At 45.9% G+C, this 26,491-nt stretch overlaps 1 protein-coding gene across 1 annotated transcript; it reads right to left on the bottom strand.

Annotated features, from left to right (window-relative positions):
* Positions 1 to 21,791: 21,791 nt before the first annotated feature.
* On the bottom strand, positions 21,792 to 22,298 carry LOC112873081. The gene has a single exon (XM_025936107.1). The coding sequence runs from the start codon at positions 22,296 to 22,298 to the stop codon at positions 21,792 to 21,794; it is 507 nt and encodes a 168-aa protein (XP_025791892.1).
* Positions 22,299 to 26,491: the final 4,193 nt, after the last annotated feature.

Raw genomic sequence — 26,491 nt, 5'->3', positions numbered from 1 at the left:
CGGCAGCAGGAGGTGGAGCGGCAGCGGCCTGCACAGCGGTGACGGCGAGGTGTTCTGCACCGGGGGCAGTGAGCAGCAGAGGAGCAGAGGGGTGCCAGAGGAAGAAGAAAGGAGGGAGGGGGTCCGAAGGGTCTTTGTGGAAATATCAAAAATCTCAGGGACCTTACTGTAAAGTAAAATTTCCCATTGATCTAAAATCCTAATGAGGAAATGCCCAAAATAGAAGTTGGAGAGTTTTTCAAACCCTACAACATTGCTTTAGGGTTCAAGTTCAAAAACCCAAAGTATACAGTTTTACATTTTAAATTTTGAACAAAAGTTGTATTTGAATAGGTTTCGTCCTTACTGAGGTAGATTTCATGCAGTTTTGGACACAATTGCAAGTTTTCATGTAATGTCATGATGACTTGCATTCTTACATTTTGATCCTAAGTAAACTCTGAAAGTTACTTTTATACTTCAATAATTTTGCATAAAAGGACCCATACTTTTGCATTAATCACATCTAGGTCCCTGTTTTCACATAATGACCCAAATTTCCTAGAATTTAACATATCTATTGCAATTTCTTTCCTATGGTGATACGAATTTGACACCTAGTGTCACATTCTTCCTAGGTTTTGATGCTACCTCCCATTGTTACACAATTAGCACTAAAGGGCCCACATTTTTTAAAAAATACATAAACACCCTTTTTCCCTTTGCACTTCAATTTGAACACACATAAACAAGATCAAACATGCACACTTAACACTAAGATCTAGTGTTTAAAATTCTAAATACTTGAATGTTACATTTAACACTAAAGGATCTACATTTTTCAAAATTACTTAAATGTCCTTTTTCCTTTTGCATTCAAATGTTAGCACACCTATACAAAATCAAACATACATACTTTCTACTAGCATATAGTGTGTTTTAATTCTAAGCACCTGAATGTCACACATCCTTCCGTGCACACCCATCGTCTCCCTGCTTTGCGTCCCCCTGCTCGCGATGCCATCTGCATCGCCCCGGGTCCCTACATGGCGTCGTCTGTGCCCCTGATCCTCCTCCCCTCCAGCGCCGCCTCAGTGCCGTGTGCACCACTAGGAGCATCGCAGCCATCGTGTTCTCCTCCTCCTGTACCGAGCCGCCAGGACTGCCAGCCAGAGCTCCTGCGCGTCTATGACCTTGCACCCCAACCCTGCGCCGCATCCTCCTTCCCCCACAGCCGCGGCCTCCCTGCAGGCCGCCCCGAATGCCCAAACGCAGCCAAGAACAGAGCAGGAGAGCTGCCACCATGAACAGAAGCCCAGGAACAAAACAGAACAGCCATCGCATCTTCCTCCGCAAAATTCAATCGGCACGATGCGTCTCCGCGGTAAGTTAGAAGGAGCGTGATCCAAGAGCTTTGAAGATTTAGAGTTTCAAGAACAAGAGTTGAAGACTCTGAGCAGCTATTCTCTAAAAGAAAGGCAAGTGTTTACTTGATCATTCTTTTGTCCTAATAATCACAATAAATATAATTTTTCTTTATGCATGCATGTGTCCTAATTCTGATGGATCCTAATTAAGGATATGCCTAGTCTTTATGATCATTCCTTGTCAACCTAGGTTTTACATTTAATATTGGGTAGCTATTGCTTAGTTGCTATAACTGGTTCCGGTTCAAGAATAATAGATAACCATGGTGATGATAATGATGATGTTACACCTATTTTATCAATGTTCATGCTCTTGGTGATGTTAATCACAAGATTATATGTTTTAATCGGAACATGGAGAACCACCTAGGAAAATAGTGCAACCACAATACTATATGGCTCTGGTCTTGGCTAATTAATTAGAGATTCTAGCTTATGATAATCTTACCGAAAGGGCAAGAGGGGTTGCATCGTCGGTGTATAGCTCGGTCCTCTTGAGACATATTGATATATGTGGTCCTTGGATAAGGCATTACCTCATTAGGGAGGGTTATTACCGCTTTGACTTGAAACCTTAGCGGATTGTTATGAGTTAGGAAATCTTTGTAAAGGCCTCGTAGTGAATCCCTTGCCACTCACCTCGGAAGTGTTTAAGAGGCTAGCTACCTTGGGCAAATCGGGAGACGCGAATTGTGTGTAAAGTGTACAACCTCTGCAGAGTGAAAACTGATATATCAGCCGTGCTCACGGTTACGAGTAGCTTGGACCCTCACTTGATTAATTGAACTTGAAGATGAATTAAATCGTGGACCGTGGTTATGGTTATGGTTATCGTGGACCATGGTTATGGTTATGGTTATCGTGGATCATAGTTATGGTTATGGTTATCGTGGACCATGTCTATGGTTATGGTTATGCTTGTGCTGTATCTCTTCTCTCTCTTGTAATGTGGGTTTTGGTACGAATTTATACCTTAGTAATCAGGTGCTAATAAAACTTGACCAACTAAAATTGCTTATTGCAGTAAGCCAGTCAACCTTTCCTTTATTTTGGCCTTCATATCAAATAATTCCTAACACTTGCTGAGTACCAACCATAAGTATACTCACGCTTGTTATAATTGCTGCTCAGAGGAGAAAGTGATGTGAAGTTTTTTGAAGATGATGCTAAGTTCTAGGCCTGCGCAATCCCCGGTCGATTGCCTGTGAAGTTTGGAGTCTTAATTTTCAGGATAAGCTGTATAACTCTGATAATCTTTATAGTCTTTTAGTTCTCTTTTTGTGATGCTGTTACTGATTATTCACTGATGAAGTCACTATATGTATGGAACTTGATCCTGGCATACATATAGTTATTGATTCGGTTTTGTCCTTAAAAATCGGGTGTGACAGAGGTGGTATCAGAGCTGTGTCGACCGTAGGACGCCAACCTAGATAGCAATGGTCGTTTTCTAAGATCTATTTTGACATAAAAGTCATATTTTACCATATCCTTGACCCTCTTGTTGTTTATTCCTCATCCTTCTTTATTTATCTCACCTTTGATGCTGCTTTTATCGAACTCTGTATTTTTCTCTTTTATCCCCTCATTTCCATTGCTTTTACATCTTACAATTTCCTTGTCTACTTGTACCCTCAATGGCATTGGTTACCTTGTATCCATTTGTTCCAATTTACCTCCTCCTTGATTTCAAGTTTGGCCACTTTGGAAATCCCCTTGGCTTCTATTCGAAGTGGTTTTATTTTTCTCCTCTCCTCTTGTTACAAACGCTTGACTGTCCGACCTTGTACCCCGAAGAATGGAATTAATCGTCTACTACAAGAAGTCAAGCTAGAGCAATTGAAGACTACATTGGACTCATAGGCGTTACACTCAAGAAGTCAATGCTCCGCCAGACAAGCCGAGATAGATGCTTAACTCAAGAATGCCGAAGCTTTAGGATATGACCCATACTTAAGAAGTTTCCCTTATCAGTTGTAAAACGCTAGTTTCGGTTGTTTGATAGTTTGTTTTGGTGTGCTTGTAATGCTTGTTGTTTTCCTCTTGACTGCTTAGACTCCTTGTTTTTGCTTGTTGATGTGTGGTGGGACTTGTGCCTGCAATGACATCATTTATCCCTTAGTTTTCTCAACCACGATATCGTCACGTTCCAAAGCATAAGCCAGCAGAAAAGACCCAAACCCAAATTCCATCTTTTTGTCTCGATACCCATCTTGTCATATCGCTTTACTCCTTGTTAGAAGCTCTTTGCCTTAGCTCTCCTTTCTATCTCTAGACTTTACGAATCTCTCGTCAACGCCGTCTTCTTGCTCCTTAGCGAAAGTTAGCACAGAAGATCTAAATCCGTTTTCTCTCTTTCTTGATACCCATCTTGTTACCTTTTTGCCTCATTTCAACCACAAGATTCTGTAAATCTCTCGCCAACCCCATCTGCTTGGAAGCATGTGAAGAAGACCCAATCATCTTCCCTCCTTTTCTTGTTACCCATCTTGCCATCTTGCCTTACTCCTTATAAAAAACTCTATGTTCTATATCCCCCTCCAAATCACCAGCCTCTGCGAATCTCTCATCAACGCCTTCTGCTCAATCCAATTGAAAGCAAGAGAAGAAGATCCAAATCCCAAAATTCTCTCTTTTCACAATGCCCACCTTATTATCTTGTCGCCTCATTGATGAAATCTTTTGCCCTAACTCTCATCTTTGTCACTAGCCCTTGTGAATCTCGGGATGAGATTCTATTTAAGGGGGTAGTTCTGTCACACCCTAAAATATTTAATTTTAGGATGTGAATATCTCTTACAATATGTTCATCTATCAATAGGATTTTTTGACAATTTTAAAGATCCTTCTGGCAATTATTCTATTTATCCATGAGCTAGATCCATTTTTTTATTTGGAAAGCTCTAAAATTCTTTTCATGAGTCCCAAATATTTTATTTGGAATCCTCGTGACCCAAATTACCTCTCGAGTTTCCTTGGAAATTTTTGGGATTCTTCCGGGTATATTTTTCGTGGGTTAAAATATTTATCTGGACTTTTCTAGATTTATTTTAAACTTAAAAATATGTTCTAAAAAATATTTCTATTTTGATTTTCATCGTAAGTCGGATCGAGCCGTATCTTTGTAGTACATCCTTTTAACCTTGTCCTCGCCGAATCCTTAAGATGCCCCATAGAGCTCCCGATTCTCTAACCTTTCTCCCCAATCAAGACATGCTTGAAAATGACACTTCGTGGCTCGTCTTCAGTGTTTTTCCGACGATATTCAATCACCGTCAGCCCCAACAACTCAGCCTAATCCTTTCCTTTTCTTTTCGTGCTCCTAAATAAATGGTTCACGTTCAACCAACTCTGTCAACTCATTTTCGTGTTCAGCCCTCACCCGATCCTGTTTTGGCCCATAAACGAACCCGCTCGACCTTTCTCTATCTCTATCTCTCTATCTTGTTCTATCCGCGATCGATCCTCGCTCTCAATCGGCTCGTCGGTTTGCGCCGGTGTGGTTCCACCTCCCCGTCTTTCTTCTTTCCGCGGCCCAGTTCAGCGTTCCAGGCTAGCACCAAACGAACCTGCTCGGCCAGCCCAGGTTCAGCTCTCGGCCCATGGCCGAAATGGTTTCGGCCCATAACCGAATCTCTCAGCCTCGCAGCCACCTGCTGCCGTGCCGCCTCCCTCCTGCAGCTGCAGTTCCCCCCTGCAAGTCCCCAGGTGCTCAGCACGTAGCCAGCCCTAGCCCTTCGTGACCCTGTATCCTTTTCTGCTATGCACTATAAAGGGCAAGCGCTCGAGCTCCATTCCAATCTGTTCCTGCTGCACAGCCGCCATCCTTCCATGCACGCCCATCGTCTCCCTGCTCGCGTCACCCTACTCGCGACGCCATCTGCATCGCCCCGGGTCGCTGCATGCCATCGTCTGTGCCCCTGCTCTTCCTCCCCTCCAGCGTCACCCCTCTGCCGTGCGCACCACCAGGAGCACCACAGCCATCGCATTCTCCTCCTCCTGTACCGAGCCGCCATGACTGCCAGCTAGAGCTCCTGCGCGTCTGCGACCCTGCGCCCCAGCCCTGCACCGCGTCCTCCTTCCCCCACAGCTGTGGCCCCCATGCAGGCCGCACCTGGTGCCCAGCCACCACCAGGAATAGAGCAGGAGTGCTGCAACCATGAATAGAAGCCCAGGAACAGAATAGAACAGCCATCACATCTTCCTCTGCAAAATTCGATCGGCACGATGCGTCTCCTCCGTAAGTTAGAAGGAGCGTGATCCAAGAGCTTTGAAGATTTAGAGTTTCAAGAACAAGAGTTGAAGACTCTGAGCAGCTATTCTCTAAAAGAAAGGCAAGTGGTTCCTTGATCATTCTTTTATCCTAATAATCACAATAAATATAATTTTTCTTTATGCATGCATGTGTCATAATTCTGATGGATCCTAATTAAGGATATGCCTAGTCTTTATGATCATTCCTTGTCAACCTAGGTTTTACATTTAATGTTGGGTAGCTATTGCTTAGTTGCTATAACTGGTTCCGGTTCGGGAATAATATATAACCATGGTGATGATAATGATGATGTTACACATATTTTATCCATGTTCATGCTCTTGGTGATGTTAATCACAAGATTATATTTTTTAATCGGAACATGGAGAACCACCCAGGAAAATAGTGCAACCACAATACTATATGGCTCTGGTCCTGGATAATTAATTAGAGACTCTAGCTTATGATAATCTTACCGAAAGGGCAAGAAGGGTTGCATCGTCGGGGTATAGCTCGGTCCTCTTGAGGCATATTTGTAACATCCCAGTTTTCATCCCTATTGAAAGGAATGTAAGGCAACTCTCTAAGCAAAAGATATATTTTCAAGTCAACCCCTAATTCCTTCTCCACTAAGCAAGAGAGAGATATTTTCAAGTCAACCCTCTAGTTCCTTCTCCACTAAGCAAGAGTGGGATATTTTCAAGGCAACCCTCTAGTTCCTTCTCCACTAAGCAAGAGTGGGATATTTTCAAGGCAACCCTCTAGTTCCTTCTCCACTAAGTAAGAGTGGGATATTTTCAAGGCAACCCTCTAGTTCCTTCTCCACTAAACAAGAGTGGGATATTTTCAATAGAATACTCTAGAATTAGTAATAAGTAAATTTTGAAAATGTTAGGATATTTTGGAATTCTATAGAAAGGGGACACTTGTCCTAATACCATGGCTTCCCTTGACCTATAAATAGAGCCCCCCCTTTGCCATGGCATCCACCCATGAGCAAGGTAGATAAGTTGTGGTAAGGCTAGGAGGGTGAGTGCTGGACTAGCCACTTAAAAGTGTGTGTTCCTTTGTGACTTTGTCGCTCCAATAAGGTAAGTGTTAATATCCTGGTTAAACTTGAGTACTTAGTATATAGGTTGTGATTCATCTGTTGTTAGGCTCCACCTCGCCATAAATCGGGGTCGTCGCACACAGTGCTGGCCGAGATCTTTTTTCGCCGCTCGAACCGCCTCACCTCGTTTATAAAGGAAGCCGATGCCCCTCCCTGCCGTCCCCACCCGCGCTCGCTTTCGCTCGCGCACGCGCGACACGCCGGCCCCACGACGGGACCGCGCACTGCCGTCGGCACCGCGCCGTGCCGCCCACCTCCGTGTCCCCACCTTGCCCACGCCGCTGCAGCGTCCTCGCCGGCTTTGCCGCCTCGACGCTCGCGCCTTCAGTGCTACCAGTGTTTGAGTTGACGGCGAGCTGCCGCAGCCCACGCCGTCGCCCGTCCCTGTGTGACGCCGCTGCTGCTCTCCTCGCCTATAAAAGGAGTGAGGCCGTGATGAACTCCATCATCAGCCCAAGCACACCGAACCGCTTCACTTCGCTAGCTGAACCACTTCTCCCGAGCCCAGTTCACTCACGAGACGAAGCTCCAACAATTGATCCTTTTCCTCGAGCTGTTCCACGCCAAGGTGAGATGGCAAGCAGCTCCCCAACCATTACCTCCGCAATACTAATAAAGGCCCAAAACACCCACCAGGCCGTGAGCACCTAATCCAAATCATTCTATTTAAACACCAACCAATATTGTAAACCCAATATCTCCTTCGTATCAACTCCTTTTCACATAACTCTTTTTCCTAAACTCTCCTCAAATCATATACTATCTATTCCTCCTATTTCATCTCCATTTGAGCTTATTTTATAGCTTGCTTGTGTTTGTTTGCCGGTTGTGCTGTTTCCGCCCGTAGATCACGGAGTGATCGAGGAGGAGCCGGCCAAGGAGTACGAAGGCCAGTAAAGTGGGCCGGAGCCAGAAGACCCGTACCGCGAGCAGGAAGCCGCCACCGACGACGCGTACGTAAGCGAAGGCAAGTTTCATCGACCCCTACGTGAGTGGTTGCATCCATGTGAGGACATCTAGTTGTAGCCCTGGTTTAGGATCGATTACATATATCGGTGCTTGAGTGATTGAGTGTGCTTATACATGCATATGAGTAGTTATGCATATCCAGAGTTGAGACTAGGATATGAAGGGATTTGGCTGAGGCTAGGACAGCTGGGTATGCTGGAGCCGGCGCTACCGTGGTGGTAGACTAGCAGGTGAGTGCTACCGTGGAGGTAGGCTCGAGTTAACATGTTGAGGGATGGTTGCTGCCCTGGTGAACCATAAGGACCGAGTTGTTTTGACATCTCACCTAGCTTACTTTAGTACGACCACAGGTTCCGTTATGGGCCAGACTTAGCCTAATCCCACTGGTTAGCCTGACGGTCGCAGGGATGGTTCACGGGTATAGACCATTGGGGTTAGGGCCTGAGGGTTTGTGCAGCCGGGCTGGGGCGTGACCACGGCTGGGTGTCGGCTATGTCGGTTGTCCGTTCGGGCAGTCGAGCTTGTGGGTACAGTGTACGACCTCTGCAGAGTGTAGAATCCATTCGAATGGTCCGTGTCCACGGAATGGACAGGCTACGGTGTGGTCCTGACAACTAGTGAGCTACCTACTGTGGGTTGTGTCAGAAAGAGTTGCATACCGTAAGTTGCATTACTAATGCATTGTGCTTAATGTGCATCGTGCATGTCAATCCCCTCCCGTAGGGTGAGGTGGAACTTGCTGAGTACTTTTGTACTCACCCGTTTATGACTTATTGCAGAGGATCCTGATTTCGTGCCTGAGGAATGTGAGTAGTTCGTGCCCTATACCCAAGTCTGGAGTGGTGCCGTTGCAGTAGAAGCCACCATGTCAGATGAAGAGTTTACCCTTGCGTTTATCATGGCTACTGTTGTATTCCTAGTTTATATTATTATTGTAATCGAACATATTAAATAAAGCTATGTATGACTGTGGCACCACTTGTGTAATGTATTTTCACCAGAGACTATTTTTCTGGTGTTTAAATACATGTTTAGCTCCGGTTGTTTAGACCGGGGCGTTTCAATATTGATATATGTGGTCCTTGGCTAAGGCATTACCTCATTAGGGAGGGTTATGACTGCTTTGACTTGAAATCTTAGCAGATTGTCATGAGTTAGGGAATCTTTGTAAAGGCCTCGTAGTGAATCCCTTGCCACTCACCTCGGAAGTGTTTAAGAGGCTAGCTACCTTGGGCAAATCGGGAGACACGAATTGTTGGTAAAGTGTACAACCTCTGCAGAGTGAAAACTGATATATTAGCTGTGCTCGCAGTTACGAGCAGCTTGGACCCTCACATGATTAATTAAACTTAAAGATGAAGTAAATCGTGGACCATGGTTATGGTTATGGTTATGGTTATCGTGGACCATGGTTATGGTTATGGTTATCGTGGACTATGGTTATGGTTATGGTTATCGTGGACCATGTTTATGGTTATGGTTATGCTTGTGCTGTATCTCTTCTCTCTCTTTTAATGTGGGTTTTGGTACGGACTTATACCTTAGTAATCTGATGCTAATAAAACTTGACCAACTAAAATTGCTTATCGCAGTAAGCCAGTCAGCCTTTCCTTGATTTTGGCCTTCTTGTCATATAATTCCCAACACTTGCTGAGTACCAACCATAAGTGTGCTCATGCTTGTTATAATTGCTGCTCAGAGGAGAAAGTGATGTGAAGTTTTTTGAAGATGATACTGAGTTCTAGGCCTGTGCAACCCCCGGTCGATTGCCTGTGAAGTTTGGAGTCTTTATTTCCAGGATAAGCTGTATAACTCTGATAATCCTTATAGTCTTTTAATTCTCTTTTCGTGATGCTGTTACTGATTATTCACTGATGAAGTCACTATATGTATGGAACTTGATCCTAGCATACATATAGTTATGCATTCAGTTTTGTCCTTTAAAACCGGGTGTGACACTTGCCTAGTCTCAAGATGGCCAGCGACTCCTCCACGCCCTCCTCACCGTTGGCTGCCACCCACGGGGCCTGGCGTCACCGCACAACAAATTGTGGATGCCCAGCACCCTTACTAAGGAGGAGCTGGAGGACATGGAGGCGCACAGCCTCCTCCCGTAGAAGGCGATCTCTGGGTGGAAGTGCTGCTACAGCCAGGAGTTCCCCTCGGAGGTTCGGACCGAGATGGTGGTCTTCCAGTCCTTCTACGAGAAGGGACTCAGCCTACCTGCGGGAGCATTCTTCCACGGGCTTCTTCACTACTACGGACTGGAGGCTATCCACCTCAAGCCCAACTCTATTACGCAGATCGCGAGCTTCGTCCATCTATGTGAGGAGTTCTTGGGCATTCCTGCCCACTTCAACCTCTAGCGGGCATTGTACCACCAGAGGGCGTATCCTTCGAAGGAGGTGCCCAGCATGGTGGGTGGCGTCGTCTTCTCGCTCCACCAAGGGGCAAAGTGCCTGGACACTGCCCTCAAGGACAGCAACAAGCAGTGGGCTGAGAAGTGGTTCATGGTGGCGAACCCCGCTCTGAGTCTTCCGTCCCGTACTGGGTATCCCCCGATCCTCAACGAGAAGTGGGAGAAGATGCCCTCTGAGGATGAGATGGTCCAGGTGAGGGTCCTGTTGGTTGAGCTGTCAAAGCTCAAGGTCGAGAAGCTGACCGGGGCTGCCATGGCTCTATCGTTCTCCAAGCGGCTGACCCAGCCGATCCATGACAGGGTTGGGATAGGCCATCCCGGGTGAAGAACCGCAAGGTCTCCCTTAAGGAGGTGTTGAACTGGGTCACCCGCACCGTGAGCAGGGAGGTCCAGGATAAGGGTTGCCCAAAGGCATACTGCCTCAAGAGGCCCACCTCCAAGGTAAGGTCTGCTTCCTACTGAGTCGATTTGATTTTCTTCCGAGTCATCAGAGTCCTTTTGATTTTGAAATTCATAGTAGATAGCACCCGTTGGGTTGTGACATTACCCGGACCTTTGCAAGTGAGGGTAGTGGGGTTCTGGTGCCCTGCGCTACTGTCGGAGGGGCAGCAGGGCAAAGCGATCGACCCTCCCACTGGGCTTGCATAGCAGGCGGAGGAGGTTTCTCCTCTGATTCCTCCATTGGGAGTGAGTCGGGGGATGTTGTAGAGGTTAAGGAGCTGGCTCTGTGACGATGAGGCAGTGGTGCCACATGCGCAACGTCACTAGCTGAAAGGCGGGCGTGCCTCTGTAACCGGAGCTGAGGGGGACAGGGACATTCCTGAGGAGGTGGACAGTGGCGGCCATACGGACGTTGCCACCCTGAAGGAGGAGGAGGCAGCCCAAGAACTATCTTGGATGCAGTAGAGAACGCTACCCGCAGCGTTGGTGCGGTCGTTGCCAACCGCGGTGCTGCTGAAGAAAAGCTTCAGGGCACACCGCAGCGAGAAGTAAGTCAAAATTCTTCTTTTGAACTATCTGAATTATAGATTTATATTCTGTTTTGTAGATTTATATTCCGTTTTGTTGAGGAAGTATCAGACCGCAGGAAGGCATCACTTAGCGGCACCAAGAGGAAGGTGGAGGAGTCCACCGAGGAGGCCGAGTCAGCCGAGACGGCCAAGGGAATATACCAGGTAGCGGCGAGCGAGAAGGTGGAGAGAGCGGCGAACTTGTTGCCGCCCTAGAGTGTGGAAGCCGAGTCGGTGGCATCACCACAGGAGGAGGTGGACGAGGAGGTGGCTACGCTAGAGTCCGCTCCCGCCTTTGACCTGGCACCGCACGTTCCTCCACCGGCTCGTTTGACCAGGACGCAGCCTCGTGTAGAGGAGTCCCATCAACAGGCGAGACTGGTAAGTGTTTGATGTTCTGCTGTAATTCCAATGCTTGGGCGTCCCTTTGATATTTGTTGTCAGCAGGCCCAGGCCGACCTGAGTCAGTAGGCAGTGGCTCAGCTACGGGTCGAGGATGACCCGGCCAACCGACTGCGATAGTTGGAGGCACAGATGGCGCAACTGGAGGCCTGGACGTGGGAGCTGGAGCAGGAGTGCTCCGAAGCCGCGAGGAAGCAAGCCCAAGAGAAGCGCAGTGAGTTTATTTTTGTGTCCTTGTGATTTTTTAGTTGGAGGGTTGCGCCAAGCTGACTCGACGGTCTTGTCGTAGAGCTGCTTAAGGTGAACCACTAGATGGCTGGGAGCTCAAGGTGGCCGCGGTGGCCAATGAAGAGCTGCAACGGCTCCGCGAGGGTGCGGAGGGCCACGGAGGCCAACACGGAGGGCAAGCTCCGAATGGAGAAGCAGCACTGCGAAGTTAGTGGTGCTATCTTGGATGAACCAAGTTGTTGGTGCATTCGTGCAGCGCTGAGCTAACGCATTTATTTTTGTAGAGCTGGAGTTGACCCTAGCTAAGTCGAGGTCAGCCCTGAACCAAGTGATCACCAAGGTGGACTCCATTCTTCTGGTGTTCGAGCCGGAGGGAGTCGCCCTCGCCGAGGAGATGCAGGCCTGCATGGAGGCTGCTCAGGATCGCCTCAAGGCATTCGTCAAGAAGGCTGCCCAGGACTCGATGCAGTTCGCAATGGCCCTCGTGATGTCCCATATCCCGGAGGCGGACCTGGGTCCGGTAGGGGATGGTGTCATGCCGGACTGCACCGACGATGAGTGGACGGTGCACTTCAACTCCGCTAAGTGTGGCAGAACCGTCTGAATTATTCCAGCTCAAGTGCGCTAGTCATCGCTATACAGCCGATACTAACTCAACTCACTTCAAACGGAACAACTCATTGGTCTATCGGGTCTCCGCCCAATGCAACCACGGTTCAAAAGGATCGAAGCAGGTTTACCTCGCACGAAGGCGAGTTTACAGTCGCACAACAGCTCATCAACTTTTAATTCACATAATATTAAACATTATTACAAACCGTTTCAAATTTAAGGTAATAAACAAACATTGTTTAAAATGACAAGCTAAACATGCTTGTCAAGTTCACAGCGGAAGAAAAATTAACACACGACTACACACATCGCGAAGGTTGACACCACACTCAGCCCGAAGTATGGCGTCATTCAGGAGGGTCACTGCTGGTCGGGGACGGATCCCACTCCACGGACCAGCCAAACGGAATGGAAGTTGGCCATGCGGAACTATCCGTGGGGTTCTCAAAGGTCATACCTGAAAAATTCAGTAGCAAGACTGAGTATACTAATACTCAGCAAGACTTAACCGGGTCATGGTATACTTAGCCATGTAGCTAGACTTATGCTGGCTTGTAATGGTTCTGAGTTTAACTTCAGCTGAAAAGCAACAAAGAGTATAATCTACTTTCATGTTTTTAACTTTCAGATTCTAGTCTCATTAACCATTTTAGGTAAGCACCTATTCTAGACAAACAAGATAGAGATTAACATCCATCCAGATTATTCCATAATGGTTACTGTTCTTACTCTATGTTGCAGAAGGAATAAGCAGTCTCAATCTCCGCGAGAAATGGATTATTCTGAATCGAATTTCCAAACCTTGCAAGGCAAACCTAACTCACACGCTTGGAACATCCAACGATAGTTCTGAAGCAACCGTTTGTGTGATACTCAGGTAATTAGTATTGCCACACCCTAAATTTTAGAATGATGTTGTGTGCAAAAGGTGGTGAAAGTATGTTTAAAAATTTAAATGCTAAGAAAAAAGGGTTGGTTTTATATAATTATAAACTAATAAAGGTCCTTTAGTGTTAAATAGATGAGAAAGGGAAGTAGAATTCAAATACATAAAGGTTGTTTTGGTAAAAGTCAAAAACTTGTGTTTAAATCGCAAATATAGGTGAAACTACACCTAGGATGTATATATAGTGTAGTTTTTAAATAGGATTTATATAAATTTTAGAAACTTTGCTAAGTTTTATATTAACTTCAAATCCTTAGCTCTTCTGTGAATGAAACTTAAAGCAAAGTTGTAGATTTTCAAAAACCCTACACTTTTGCTTTTGGACCCATCTTCATTTGAGTGCTGGTTTAAAAGTTATTTAGACATTACAGTGGGGTCCCTGTCCTTTCTAAAAATTTCAATCTGGTCCTCCTTCGTCTACCTCTCTCTCCCTCCTCTGCTCCTCTGCCCGACGCGCCGCCGCCGCTCTGCCAGCCATGTGCCGCGCCCCGCCGCCCCAGCGCCTCTCTACACCTGTCCACGTGTCCTCCCCGCCTTGCCCACCGCCTTCCCCGACTTCGTGCTGGCTGCCTCGGCTTCCCCCATGTCGCACCGCCGTTGCCGCCACGCGTGCTGCCGGCATGCCAGCTCCTGCTCCCGTGCGATTCTATCTTCTCCTGGACCCCGAGTACCCCCTAAAGCTCCTAGCACACTCGCTCTCGCGTTGGCACACACAGATTTCACTTGATCTCTCTTGCTCCGACCACCACCTCTCACCGGACCTTCGCTGCGCCTCCTCCCTCACCGTCGACAGCCCCCACCGCCGCTCCCCACCCCCGATCCGAAGCACAAACAGCATCCTTACGACCCACCGAAGCCCACCGAGCCAACCAATTTCAAGTTCCTCCACTGGAATAGCTAGACCACGACGCCGATGAGCTGCTGTTCCGCCGCCCGTTCGGCCTCGCCGTCGCCCCACAGTTACAGAGCCCCCTGACCCCGGCCATGAGCACTAGCAGCACCACACCAACCCGTAGAAGCTCCTCGACTACTTCCCCACCACCCTCCGGCATCCCAGCCTGCAGAACACCGGGTCGCCATCGCCGCCGGTGAGAACTCGTGCCGCCCCATCGTCGAACATCTCCCTCTGCCCCATCTCTGGCCCAATTGAGTACTGCAATAGCATCCCCATACTCCAGTGATGCTCCTGCGCGCCCTGTCCACCCATGTTCGCCGGCCCCTCACTGGGAATGATGATGCACCACCACGGCCGCCGCCATCTCTCATCGCCGGCCTTGCTCCATCGTTGCTTGTCGAGCACATCACTTACCATCGTGACCAACAGCCCCTGTAGGCCACGTAGCACCGGTTCTTCCCCGGCCAAACCCTCACCACCGGCGAGAACGCCGTGGACAGAGCCGCCGGTCGCCGTCGAGAGCCGGCAAGGGCTTATTTGTGATTTCTTTTTCTATTCTAGGGGTCTCTGTGCAAGTAACCGAGGACCCCAGTGTAAACTTCTTTGTTATTTCATGTGGGCAAGCTGCCAGCTTTTAAAATCGATAAGAAATTGTAGAAAAATCTAAAAATTACCAAACTGGTTTTGTTGGAAACTAGAATTTATGATCTACAACTTTTGTTAATAAAGTTTGGTTTGAAACTAAATGCATTTTGATCTATTTTAAACTCAAAGTAAAAGAGTATCTCATGCATAACTTGTGCATATAAACTTATTTTCTTGTAATTTTTGGTATGTAGTTTCTTTAGGCCATGAGTAAGCTTATGTAAAAATTTCAAGTTTAGTATTGCTCTGTAGTTTAAGTTATTTTAAACTTTTGCAAATCAAATTTGAAGTAGTTTAAATTTAATTAAGCTTGTTCCTAAAGCTCCTATGATTAAATCTCTTTACCATAACTTAATATGTTGATAATTAGTTCATAATTAAATTTTCAAGACTTTATAGTTCTATTTACTCAGAGTTTGAATTTAATCTTAAAGTTTGAATTCAAATTCAAATGTTTTAGTTTCTGTTTCTAGAAAATTATGAAAAATTCACCATAAGCTTAATTATTGAAAATAAACTTAACCACAAAAATTCAAGGTTAGAATCTTAATAATTTTCAAAATAAAAATTAAACTAGTCGAATTACTTCAAAGTAATTCTATTAAATGACATAACTTAAGTATAGATAGTAGTTTGAAACCCCATCCCCTTGTTACATGAGTTTATGTGCACAAATTTATTGGATTGCAACTTTATCGTGAAATAAAATCTTTAACTCAAGCACTATCTCACTTAAATCCTTGCATATCATATAGAGTCAATGACGCTCGACGACGAAGACTACGAGCTAGTCCTGGAACAAGACCAAGGGTTTTCTGAAGACCCAATAAACATCGCTGAGACTCTAACTGAAGCCCCGAACCAAAGTTCGGAATTCTCTGACACTCCTGCCCCCAACCCCACTCAAGAAGGCAAGCCCCGATGCATACCCCAGTATTTCAATTTATTACAATTTTACTTATGTATTATATATCTTGCATTACGTCTAGGAGTTGAAATGAAATCCTAGTTGCATAAATCCTAGGAATCCAATGTATTCTACCCGAGTCCTTATCGCATAGACGCTCTGCTAAATAGGACTGGTAAAAGTCGAGTGATTTCCTGTCACTCGCGCGATATAGGAGTTGCATGTTTACTATCCTGTAATCACTATAAGGATAATGGACAGGGTCATGTGCGGTATCATGACCTGGAGGTTTACCCTGTCTATTTTGATAAAAGTTGTAAAGGTTGTAGTGTGTGGTAGTGGTAGCTAAGCGTTTGAAAGTACTAGCCACACGCCGCGAAATATGGTAAAGCGGTAAACCTAGTACCTGAATGGCCCGGCAAATGGACATGTCTCCGCCACTCGAATATTTTAATTTCTGTTGTATACACGCATCGACGTGTGGGAGTGCGTTTTGCATAGCAGATAGGAGTACGATCATGTAGTCGCGCTACAGACGTATGTCCTGCAGAATTGGTGTGCGTACAGTTCTGCAGTCGCTTGTGGTGGCCCTGATCCATAACCCGGAATATGAGGGAAACGGTTGCTTCGGAACGATCTTTGGATGTTCCAAGCGTGTGAGTTAGGTTTACCCTTGCAAGGTGAAATTCGATTCAGAATCATCCGTTTCTCGCGGAAATTGAGACTGCTTATTCCTTCTGCCACATAGAGTAAGAAGTGTAACTCTTAATGGAATAATCTTGATGAATGTTAATCTCTACCTTGCTTGTCTAGTGTAGGTGCTTACCTAGAATGGCTAATCAAGTATTATTTGAAAGCTAAAATTTGAAAATAGATCATACTCTTTGTTGATTGTCAGCTGAAATTAAACCCAGAACCTTCTCAATGCCTTCATGAGTCTAGTTACCTGGCTAAGTATATCACAAAGCGGGTAAGTCTTGCTGAGTATTAGTATACTCAGTCTTGCTAGTCTATCTTTCAGGTATGACCTTCGAGAACCCCACGGATAGCTCTGCATGGCCAACTTCTGTTCCGTATGGCTAGTACATGGAGTGGGATCCGTCTCCGGCTGGCAGTGACCCTCCTGAGTGACACCAAGCTTTGGGCTGAGTACGGTGTCAACACTCGCGACGTGCTTAGACGCGTGTTTATTTTCCTTCCGCTGTGAACTCGGACAAGCTATGTAGCTTGTCGTGTTAAACACTGTTTGTATAAATTTACATTAAGTTTGAAAAAGGTTTGTAATAATGTTAGCATTTCTGTAAAATTAAAATTTAATGAGCTGTGATGTGATTGTAAACTCGCCTTCGTGCGAGGTAAACCTGCTTCAATCCTGTTGAACCGTGGTTGTATCAGGCGGAGACCCGACAGAGCAATGGGTTGTTCCGTTTGAAGTGCGTTGAATTAATATTGGCTGTATAGCGACGATTAGCGCACTTGAACCGGAATAATTCAGGCGATTCTGCCACAGTTTGCCTTTCATTCCGACTCGTGGAATAGGGCCACCACAAGTGACTGTAGGACCGTACGCACACCAATTGTGCAGGACATACATCTGCAGCGCGACTACATGACCGTACTCCTGTCCACTGCGCGGAACATACTCCCGCACGTTGGTGCGTGAGAAAAACCAAATTATGAGTGGTGGGAGGTATGTCCACTCCTCGGGCCGATTGGTTATTAGGCTTACCGCTTTACCATATTTCCCGGCATGTGGCTAGTACTTTCAAACACTTAGCCACCACTACCACACACTGTGACCTTATCAACTTTTATCAACACAGACGGGGTAACCTTCCGAGTCATGATATTACACATGATCCTGTCCATGATCCTTATAGTGATTGCAGAATAGTAAACATTCAACTCCTATATCGCGCGAGTGACAGGAAATCACCCGACTTCTACCGGTCCTATTAGCAGAGCATCTATGTGGTAAGAACTCAGGCACAATACATAGGTTCCTAGTATCAATGCATCTAGGGTGCTATTTCAACTCCTAGACTTAATGCAAGATATAAAATATACAGATAGGATTGCATAACTGAAGTAATTTGAAATACTGAGTTATGCACCGGGGCTTGCCTTCTTGAGCGGGGCTGGGGGCAAGAGGGTCAAAGTTTTCCGAACTTTGTTTCGGGGCTTCAGTTATAACCTCGGCGATGTTTGCAGGATCTTCAGAAAATCCTTGCTCGTGTTCCGGGACTAGCTCGTAGTCTCCGTCGTCGAGTGTCGTTGACTCTACATGATATGCAATGATTTGATTAGATGGTTCTCGAGTTAAGGATTTTACTTCACAATAAAGTTGCAATCCAACAAATTAACAAACATAAACTCATGAAACAAGGGGGTTGGATAAGCTTATTTCTATTGGATAAACTTACTATGAATTTTTCATAATTTTCAGAAAATAGAAGCTATAGTGTTTAAACTAAATTCAAATTTCAAGTTTAAATACAAACTTTAATTAAAACAGTGTTGTAAATTCCTAAAATATTTACTATGGACTATTCTATTGTAGATCATCACATGGTAAAAAGATCTAAGCATGAAAGGCTTAGGAACATGTTTGAATAAATTCAATCCCTTTCAAGCTTGATTTGCATAAAATTAAATTAGCTGAAGCTAGGGTTCAGTACTGGTGCTGAAATTTGTACACAAGCTTGTATTCACTTTAAACAGACTACACAGCAAAATTCATAGGTAACAAAGTTAGCATGCAAATGTTACACACAGAACACTCTTTTCCTTGACTTTAAAATAACTTAACAAGCTTTGGGTTTCAAACAAAGCTGTAGAGCTAAACTTTAGGAGTATAATAAAGTTGGTTTGACAATTTTTGGATTTTTCTACATTTTCTATGGATTTTAAAAGTTGACAGCTTTTACAAACAACACTAAATGAGAAACTTGCAGAGAGGCCCTCGGGTTTTTGCGCCTGGAACCCTAATATGAAAACTTAGATTACAATAGGGTCCTTGCCAGGTCAAGACGGCGGCCGTGGCGTTTGACCGGAGTGTTCTCGCCGGTGGTGAGGGTTTGGCCGAGGGGAAACAGGTCCTACACGACCTACAGGATGAGGTGCACATGTTAGTGGGTGTTGGACACGAAGAAAGGCGGCGGAACAAGGTCGACGGCGAGGAGTGGCGGCGGCCGTGGCAGCGCGTCCGTGTACCCGACGAAGGGCCGGCGAACATGGAGGGATGGAGCACGCACGAGCATCGTGGAGTCATGGGGATGCTATTCCGGTACCTGATTCGGCTGGAGGTGGGCAGAAGGGGGTTGTCGACGTGGAGGTGGCTCGGGTTTTCACCGGCGGCGATGGCGGCATGGTGTTCTGGTGGCTGGGGTGTCGGAGGGCGGTGGAGGAGTAGCTAGAAAGTTTCTACAGGATGATGTGGTGTTGCTGGTGCTCTTAGTTGGGGTTGAGGGGCTCTGTAGCGTCGGGTCGACGGTGAGGCCGAGCGGCGGCGGAGCTTGAGCTCGCCGGCGCTGCGGGGGATGATGCTCGGGTGCGGGGAAAGCGAAATTGGATGGGTCAGTGAGCTGCAGGGAGTCGTGGTGGTGCTCTAGGAGTGCTGGACTGGGGATGGGAAGCAGCATGGGCGGCTGACGACGGCGAGCCGAGGCAGCGGCGGTGCTCCGGCGGGTTGTGGTGGTCGGGAAAAGGAAATCCCATGGAAATGCACTTGTGTGAGCGCAAGAAGGAGTCCGTGGGAAGCTCCAGGATGTGCTTAAGGCCTAGAAAAAGGTGTGGTTGCGCGGGAGCAGGAGCTAGCGGCCGGCGGGAGTCGTGGCGGCTCAGGCGACGGCGGCGCGACGTGGAGAGGCAGGAGCAGGCCAGCGCAAGGCCGGGAAGGCGGCGGGCAAGGCGTAGGAGGGCTCGTGGCACAGCTCAGAGCGGCACGGAGGCAGCGGGTGTGTGGCACATGGCCAGCGAGGGCGGCAGGGGCGGCGCAGAGAAAAACAGAGGAGGAGGATTGGAGGTAGACGAAGGAGGATCCGTTTGCAAATTCCCGAAAGTATAGGGACTCCACTGTAAAGCCTAGATAACTTTCAAACCATAGCTCAAATGAAACAGTGCCCAAAAGCAAAAGTGTAGGGTTCAACAAGATCTACAACTTTTCTTTAAGGTTTAGTTGCAAAAGAGCTAAGAATTTGAGACTAACGTAAACTTGGCAAAGTTTTAAACTTTAATTAAATCCTATTTAAAAACTACACTACACTTACATCCTATGTGTAGTTTCATCTATATTTACGATTTAAAAGCAAGTTCTTGACTTTTGCAAAAAAACCTTCATATATTTGGATTCTACCTCCCATTCTCACCCATTTACAACTAAAGGACCTATATTTTACAAAATTACACAAATACCCGTTTCCCTTTGCATTCAAATGTTAGCACACCTATACAAAATCAAACATACATACTTTCTACTAGCATTTAGTGTGTTTTCATTCTAAGCACCTGAAATTCACACTAAGCCTCTGGCCGACCGCATCATGACCCAAATTGACCTGTAGGTAGTTTTAACAAGTTGAATGGGAACAATTGGTGGCCTTCTGAAGGCTAAAAGACAATGTTTATTTTGCATGTAATTAAGTTGTTTTTATTGCTCCTGAGCGGAGTAGTTTCTGATTTAGCTGAGTGGTTAGGATACCGACTCCGCGATGTGCTCTACCCAATTGTGTTGAGAGCGGGTCATCATGCACGTGATGGGTGGGAGTGACGCGGAGTGGATCCAGGACGCATAAGGTTGTGATCAATTACATAGTCGGTCAGGGTTAGCCAAAACAATACGAGTTGATTTTTGGCGAGTAGCATGGCTGAGACATAGCCCCCGAGCATACGGAATGACTCGGCGGGGTAGTCAGAAAGTTATATGTATTTGTTTTTGCAAGGCAAAGAATAAGCAAAATCAAGGACATGAATTTTTATTCATTTGGAGTGAGTTGGGTACATAGCTGGTAAGTCTTCTACGGGTAGAAGCATTGAAGGTGTTCAATGTTCCATGGATTCCCAACGTCCGTGCCGTCTTCCCGCGGGAGTCGATAGGTCCCTGGGACCACCACGCTGCTAACAATGAAGGGCCCTTCCCAAGGGGAAGATAGCTTTTGGACGCTTGTGGTGGACTGGACGCGGCGCAGGACCACGTTGCCCATGTTGAAGTCTCGCCCATGTACATTTCGATTGTGGTAGCGCCGGAGTTATGGCTTGTACCGAGCGTCTTGAAGAGCTGCGGTGATGCGGTGTTCTTCGACTAAGTCGATGTCTTGGTGCCGAGTCATTTTGGCCTCGCCCTCTTCGTAGTTCTAGATGCATGGAGCACCAAAGGCAATGTTGCTCGGAAGGATAGCCTCAGAACCATAGACAAGGAAGAAGGGAGAGTAGCTTGTAGCTTAGCTTTTTTGGGTGTGTAGGCCCCAGACGACTTGTGGCAGCTCTTGGAGCCACCTGGGTCCGTACTTCACGATCGGGTCGAAAATTCGTGCCTTGAGCTCTTGGAGGATCATACGTTGGCACATTCAACCTGACAATTGCACTTGGGGTGGGCCACCGAACCATAGTAGACATTGATGCAGTTGTCCTGGTAGTGGTCCCAGGACTCTCCTATAGTGAACGATGTTCCCAAGTCGGTGATGATCCTATTGGGGATGCTGAATCTATAGGAGATCTCCTAGATGAACTCGGCTGCCTTGGAGGCGGTGGTAGCGATCACCCGCTTGACCTCAATCCACTTGGTGATTTTGTCGATTGCGACATAGATGTGGGTGAAGCCACCCACGGCAGTCTTGAGGGTTCCGATCGAGTCGAGCGCCCAACAGGCGAAAGGCCTCGAGGGCAGTATTGTTCTCAGGACCTGTGCGGGAACTTGTTGCTGCTTGGTGAAGAACTAGCATCCCATGCACTTTTTGACGATGACGTGGGCGTCGACGAGTGCTATGGGTCAGTAGAAGCTGGACCTGAAGGCTTTTCCCACCAGGGTGGAAGCTCCTGCATGGCTCCCATAGATGCCCAAGTGGGTCTCACTGAGTAGAGCTACTCCGTCGCTTTGGGAGATGCACTTGCTCAGCATCCCTGAAGAAGCCGAGTGCTTGAACAGGTTGTTGCCGATGGTGATGTAACTGGAGAGTTTTTCGTGTTCCTTCTTCTTGGGGTAAGACTTGTTGTGGACGATGAAGTCGATGATGGGTGTTTGCCAGTCAGACTCGATGACGAGTACTTCTTGGCCCTCGGCTGGTACCAAGTCTGGCTTGTTGGGGGGATCCTCCTCGAGCTTCACTGTAGGGCTGTTGAGTGCCTGGACAAATACTCCTGCCGAGACAAGAGCTCGTTTGGATCCAAGCTTGGAGAGGACATCTGCAGCAATGTTATAGTCCCTGAGGACATGGTGGAACACTAGGCCGTAGAACTTGGCCTCGAGCTTTCTTATCTCATTGCAATACGCGTCCATCTTCTCCTGGGTACAGTCTCAGTCTTTGTTGACCTACTGGATGACAACCTTGGAGTCACTGTAGGCTATGAGCCGCTTGATGCTGAGCGAGGCGGCGGTCCAGAGACCATGTATGAGAGCTTCGTACTTGGCAGCGTTGTTTGTGGCCTTGTAGAGTAGCCGGAGGATGTACTTTAGCAGTTCACCTTTTGGAGATATGAAAAGGACTCCAGCGCCGGTGCCATTCGAGGTTGAGAGCTCCGTCAAAGTACATCTTCCAATGCTCGGGTCATTGCTTAGGCGGTGTTGGTATTTCTTAACGTTCACGAATAAATCTGCAAGCACACGGATATACCTCTGTAGCACTTCACCCGAAGAGTATTTAGGGTATCACAAATTTTTAGGAAATGGAGGTGTAATGGTTTTCTAGCTAGTTTAACTTAAAGAACAAGAGGTAGAATGTCCTTGGGTAGCGTGGTTGGTCTAAGGGAAAGGATCAAGGAAAGATAAGCTTAGGCTGCTATTCGTTTACTTCAGGCACCGGTCTGACCCTAGTCTGACAAGGACCCCAGGCTGTTAGCTCTACTCCGAACCCAAACATGGGGGAATTCACAAACCACAAAAGATTTGTAGTGGACGGACATGGCTGTCAGCACCTGCCGTCTACCCCTCAACACCATGGGGCTTGTAGCAAACAAAGAAAATCTAGGGCCTAAACACCACGTTTATGTCATCAACTACTACTCTAGCATTGCGAGGGATTATCCCATCTTTATCAGGGGCCCTCTACTAGAGTGTCCGCTACAAGAACGGACGATGAACTCGTAAATGTATAACAATGTAAGGATAACTTTACCAAGAGCTTAGCAAGAGACGAACCTGGATACTTACTCAATTGGATCGTATCCGTCGAGGTACAAGGTCGGAGAGAGGCCGACAAGTCCGGCTCTCCTCCACACTTCCTCCTCACACACTCCCTATCCTAATTTTACAAAGGGTGGTGGAGTCCTTCTACTTCTTCTTCTCGAAAATGTGTTGTGTGTTTTGAGGGTCTCCTCCTCCCCTTTTATAGCTTGAAAGGTCGGTTCCCGCCATATCTATGTATGGAAACATTTGCCACTGCCCTTGAGAGGATAAGGATGATCTTCTCGCCAAAGATTGGGCAGCCGGGAAGGCATCCCGGTTCGGTCGACCCTAGGGTTCAGCCGATCCTGGGGTTCTGCCGACCCCAGGTGGCGCCTCCCCAGTACTGCCTTCTGCTGGACAGCTATCATGTGGGTCCTAGCATTGATCCTTGGTGAGTTGGTTAGAATAAAGCCCTATAGCTATGTTTGGTGATTATTTTTATATTAAAAGGTGCAGGAGCTGATGGTTGAATTTGTAACTTAAGGACCGTCAACAACACCCACACACTTAGCCCTTTCCTCATGCTCGAGTAAAGGTTTGAGGACTAAGGTGGAGGCAACCCCTTTGATGTAACCTGGATACAAGTTATTCCAAGCTTCCTCCAGTCTTTGTGAACTTTTGAGTGGCTACCATGCTGTCTTGGGTAATGGAAGAATGGAACAATGCAAACTTCAGGTTCCTAGCTCTTCCTGCTTAGAAACTTGGGTTTTTGATTTTGAAACAAAGAAATAGTCTTGCTCCCCAAATTATTCTCTTGAATCACTCTTTTTATTTTAAGTTCTCACCAAGGCAAAGTTGTCACCTTCTTTTCTTCTATCATCTAATCAGGCTTATATGGAGCTCTAGGTAGGAGTAAAGAGGCATGCTTGTTTTGCTCATGTTGCTAAGTCAAAGACGAGATCCAAGAAGAAACAAGTCATTCAATTTGATCAAGAATATGCAAGTGTGTGGTTTTCATGTACGAACTCCTTTTGTGTATGACTCTCTGTTTTGAAATTTGGGATGTGGGCTATCTTTCATTTTTTTGAACTTGCAGAAATCCAAATCATGCTTTTGTGCATGCTTCTCTTTTTTTTCTTATTTTGCATAGCCCACATCTTTTTGCTAAGATAGTTGGAGAGAGTCATCTTTATTGGAGTTTAATTTGGTAGACGAGTGGATGGATGGCATGTTTTTGTGCAACTTCCGGTGTGGAAATCAGCATATATATGTGGAGTGTATGTGATCTTGATCATGAGAGCATGAAACTTTTTAACATGGGTCAAAGAATTTGACAAAGCTCAAAGTAGAGGCAAGCTACATGATCGAAAAGTTTTGTATAATTTTCAAACTTTGGCTCTGGTAGGATTTTTTTTAATTTGAGGAGGCAAGCTATTATATTTTTAATTTTGAGAAAATAAATCCCAAATACTTTGCAAGGAAAAGCATGGTTCCGTTCATTCAATTATATCACATTAGTCAATTACTTAGATAACATGCATTCTCTATGAAAATAAATGTTCACAAGAACTAGAAAGAATGTGAGGAATAAAGAGTATGCAAGTTTATACATGAAGGCGCATGGAGTGCATGAGATTTGGCAAGGTTCATTTAATTTTAGTAATCAACATAATATTCATTTAAACTTAGGATCTTTGGGAGTTTGAGGGTTGTGTTGCAAGGCGGAAGAAGAGGGAACCGAGGGGAGTCAGAGGTGGTTCAACTGAACCAAAGGTTCAGCTGTCCCTCTCTGGATTCTATCTGTCCTGTTCTTCCATGTGTTAGGCTGTCTGATGTTGTGCAAGATGTTGGTGGGAGATCTCGAATGAGTTTGCACATGATGAGCGTGAGAGATCTCCCCCACACTTATTCTTGTAGAACTCTACCAGTTGTAAAAACCATGGAGTCTAAATTTTCATTGAATAGGTGTTTGAAATGCTTAAATTTCTTTTTTGAATTATTTATTTATTTTTGTACTTTTTATCATGGAAAATTGGGCCTGATGAGTAACCTAGCAGGGTGAAAACATGGGGAAAGGATGCATGAGGCTTTGGTATACTTACATAACGGATCTTCCCAAGCTCAAAACAAAATGCAAAAGTTGCAGATGCAACGAAGCTTTGCATTCGTTCTGCTTGGTTCCTTGCATCCTTCTGCCTATGGGGCCAAGGAGCATTTGTGGAAGTGTTGGAGTTTATTATGTATTGCTCTTTTGCTTTTTTTATTCCCTGCAAAAGATTAGTAGACAACAAATACTCGAGGGATGCTTAAAGAATTTTGAAAGGATTTCATTATTGCTTTGAGATTGGTTGTTCACATCCCTGCTTAAGGAAAATCAAATTCAAAGATTCAATTAGCATGGATCCCAAAATGCTTTCCATCATTTTATTTCATCATTTTTTCCGAGAGATCCTTTTAGTTCAAAATGTTTCTTTTTTTATTGCTCACCAAATTTTTATCTTTTCAGTATAACTCAAACAAGGTTGAGATAAAATTGCATGAGCGTAAAGGGGCATTTTGACAATATACTCACAGTCCACCTTGAAAGGTGATATGCGCTTCTTTTGTACATTGTGCAGTTTTATTTGAAGTGCGTCCCGAGCCTTGATTTATTTCCAGTATGAATTTAGCTTGAGGTCTAACTCATCTATTTGAAATCTTTCCTGCAGGGGTTAGTTCGCAGAAGATATACATCTAATGATTATGAAAGTATTAACTCCGATGGTTCATTAATCAAACTTGACCCATGTCTAACTTGATTAAAGAAGGTTGTTTAACCTAAGAACCATGCTTAATTTAAAAATCCTATGGATGTCTCAAGCTTGAGAGACATCCAAACCAGAGCATACAAATATAAACAAAGGAAACAAGCATTTGTATGATCAAGCTAAGTTCATATGGAGATAAGTATGATTGAAGGATTGGTGAATCTTTACCTTCACGTACCTGAGCATGTCAGGATGGATGGTTTGAAATTGCTGCTGTGATGGCGTGGTCACATATGGTTGTCGATGGTTCCTCTGTGCAGACTGCAGCGGAGGAGGGCACTTTGACCATGCCAGCTTAGGTGAGAGGTACTCATGGCTCATGTGTGGGAACCATGCTCCTTGGAGGCATAATCCGTTGGCATAATGCTGTAGGATTGGAGATGCAAAGTACATCTCTTTTCGTGCATGCGAGGAAGTGACAATCGGAGTGGAGCAGCAAAGGCCTAGAAAGGAGGAGGAGCATTCCTCTTGTTTGTATGTGTGCAGGAGCTGCTAGAGCGAAGCTACGCAAAGCTGGAAGTGGATGAGGATTATGCCAAGGCTTTGCAAGCGTAAGCAAGA

Source organism: Panicum hallii, chromosome 9 (genome assembly GCF_002211085.1).
Source record: "Panicum hallii strain FIL2 chromosome 9, PHallii_v3.1, whole genome shotgun sequence".
Taxonomy (NCBI): Eukaryota; Viridiplantae; Streptophyta; class Magnoliopsida; order Poales; family Poaceae; genus Panicum; species Panicum hallii.
The sequence above is the reverse complement of the archived record's forward strand: the minus strand, read 5'-3'. Positions and strand labels throughout refer to the sequence as shown.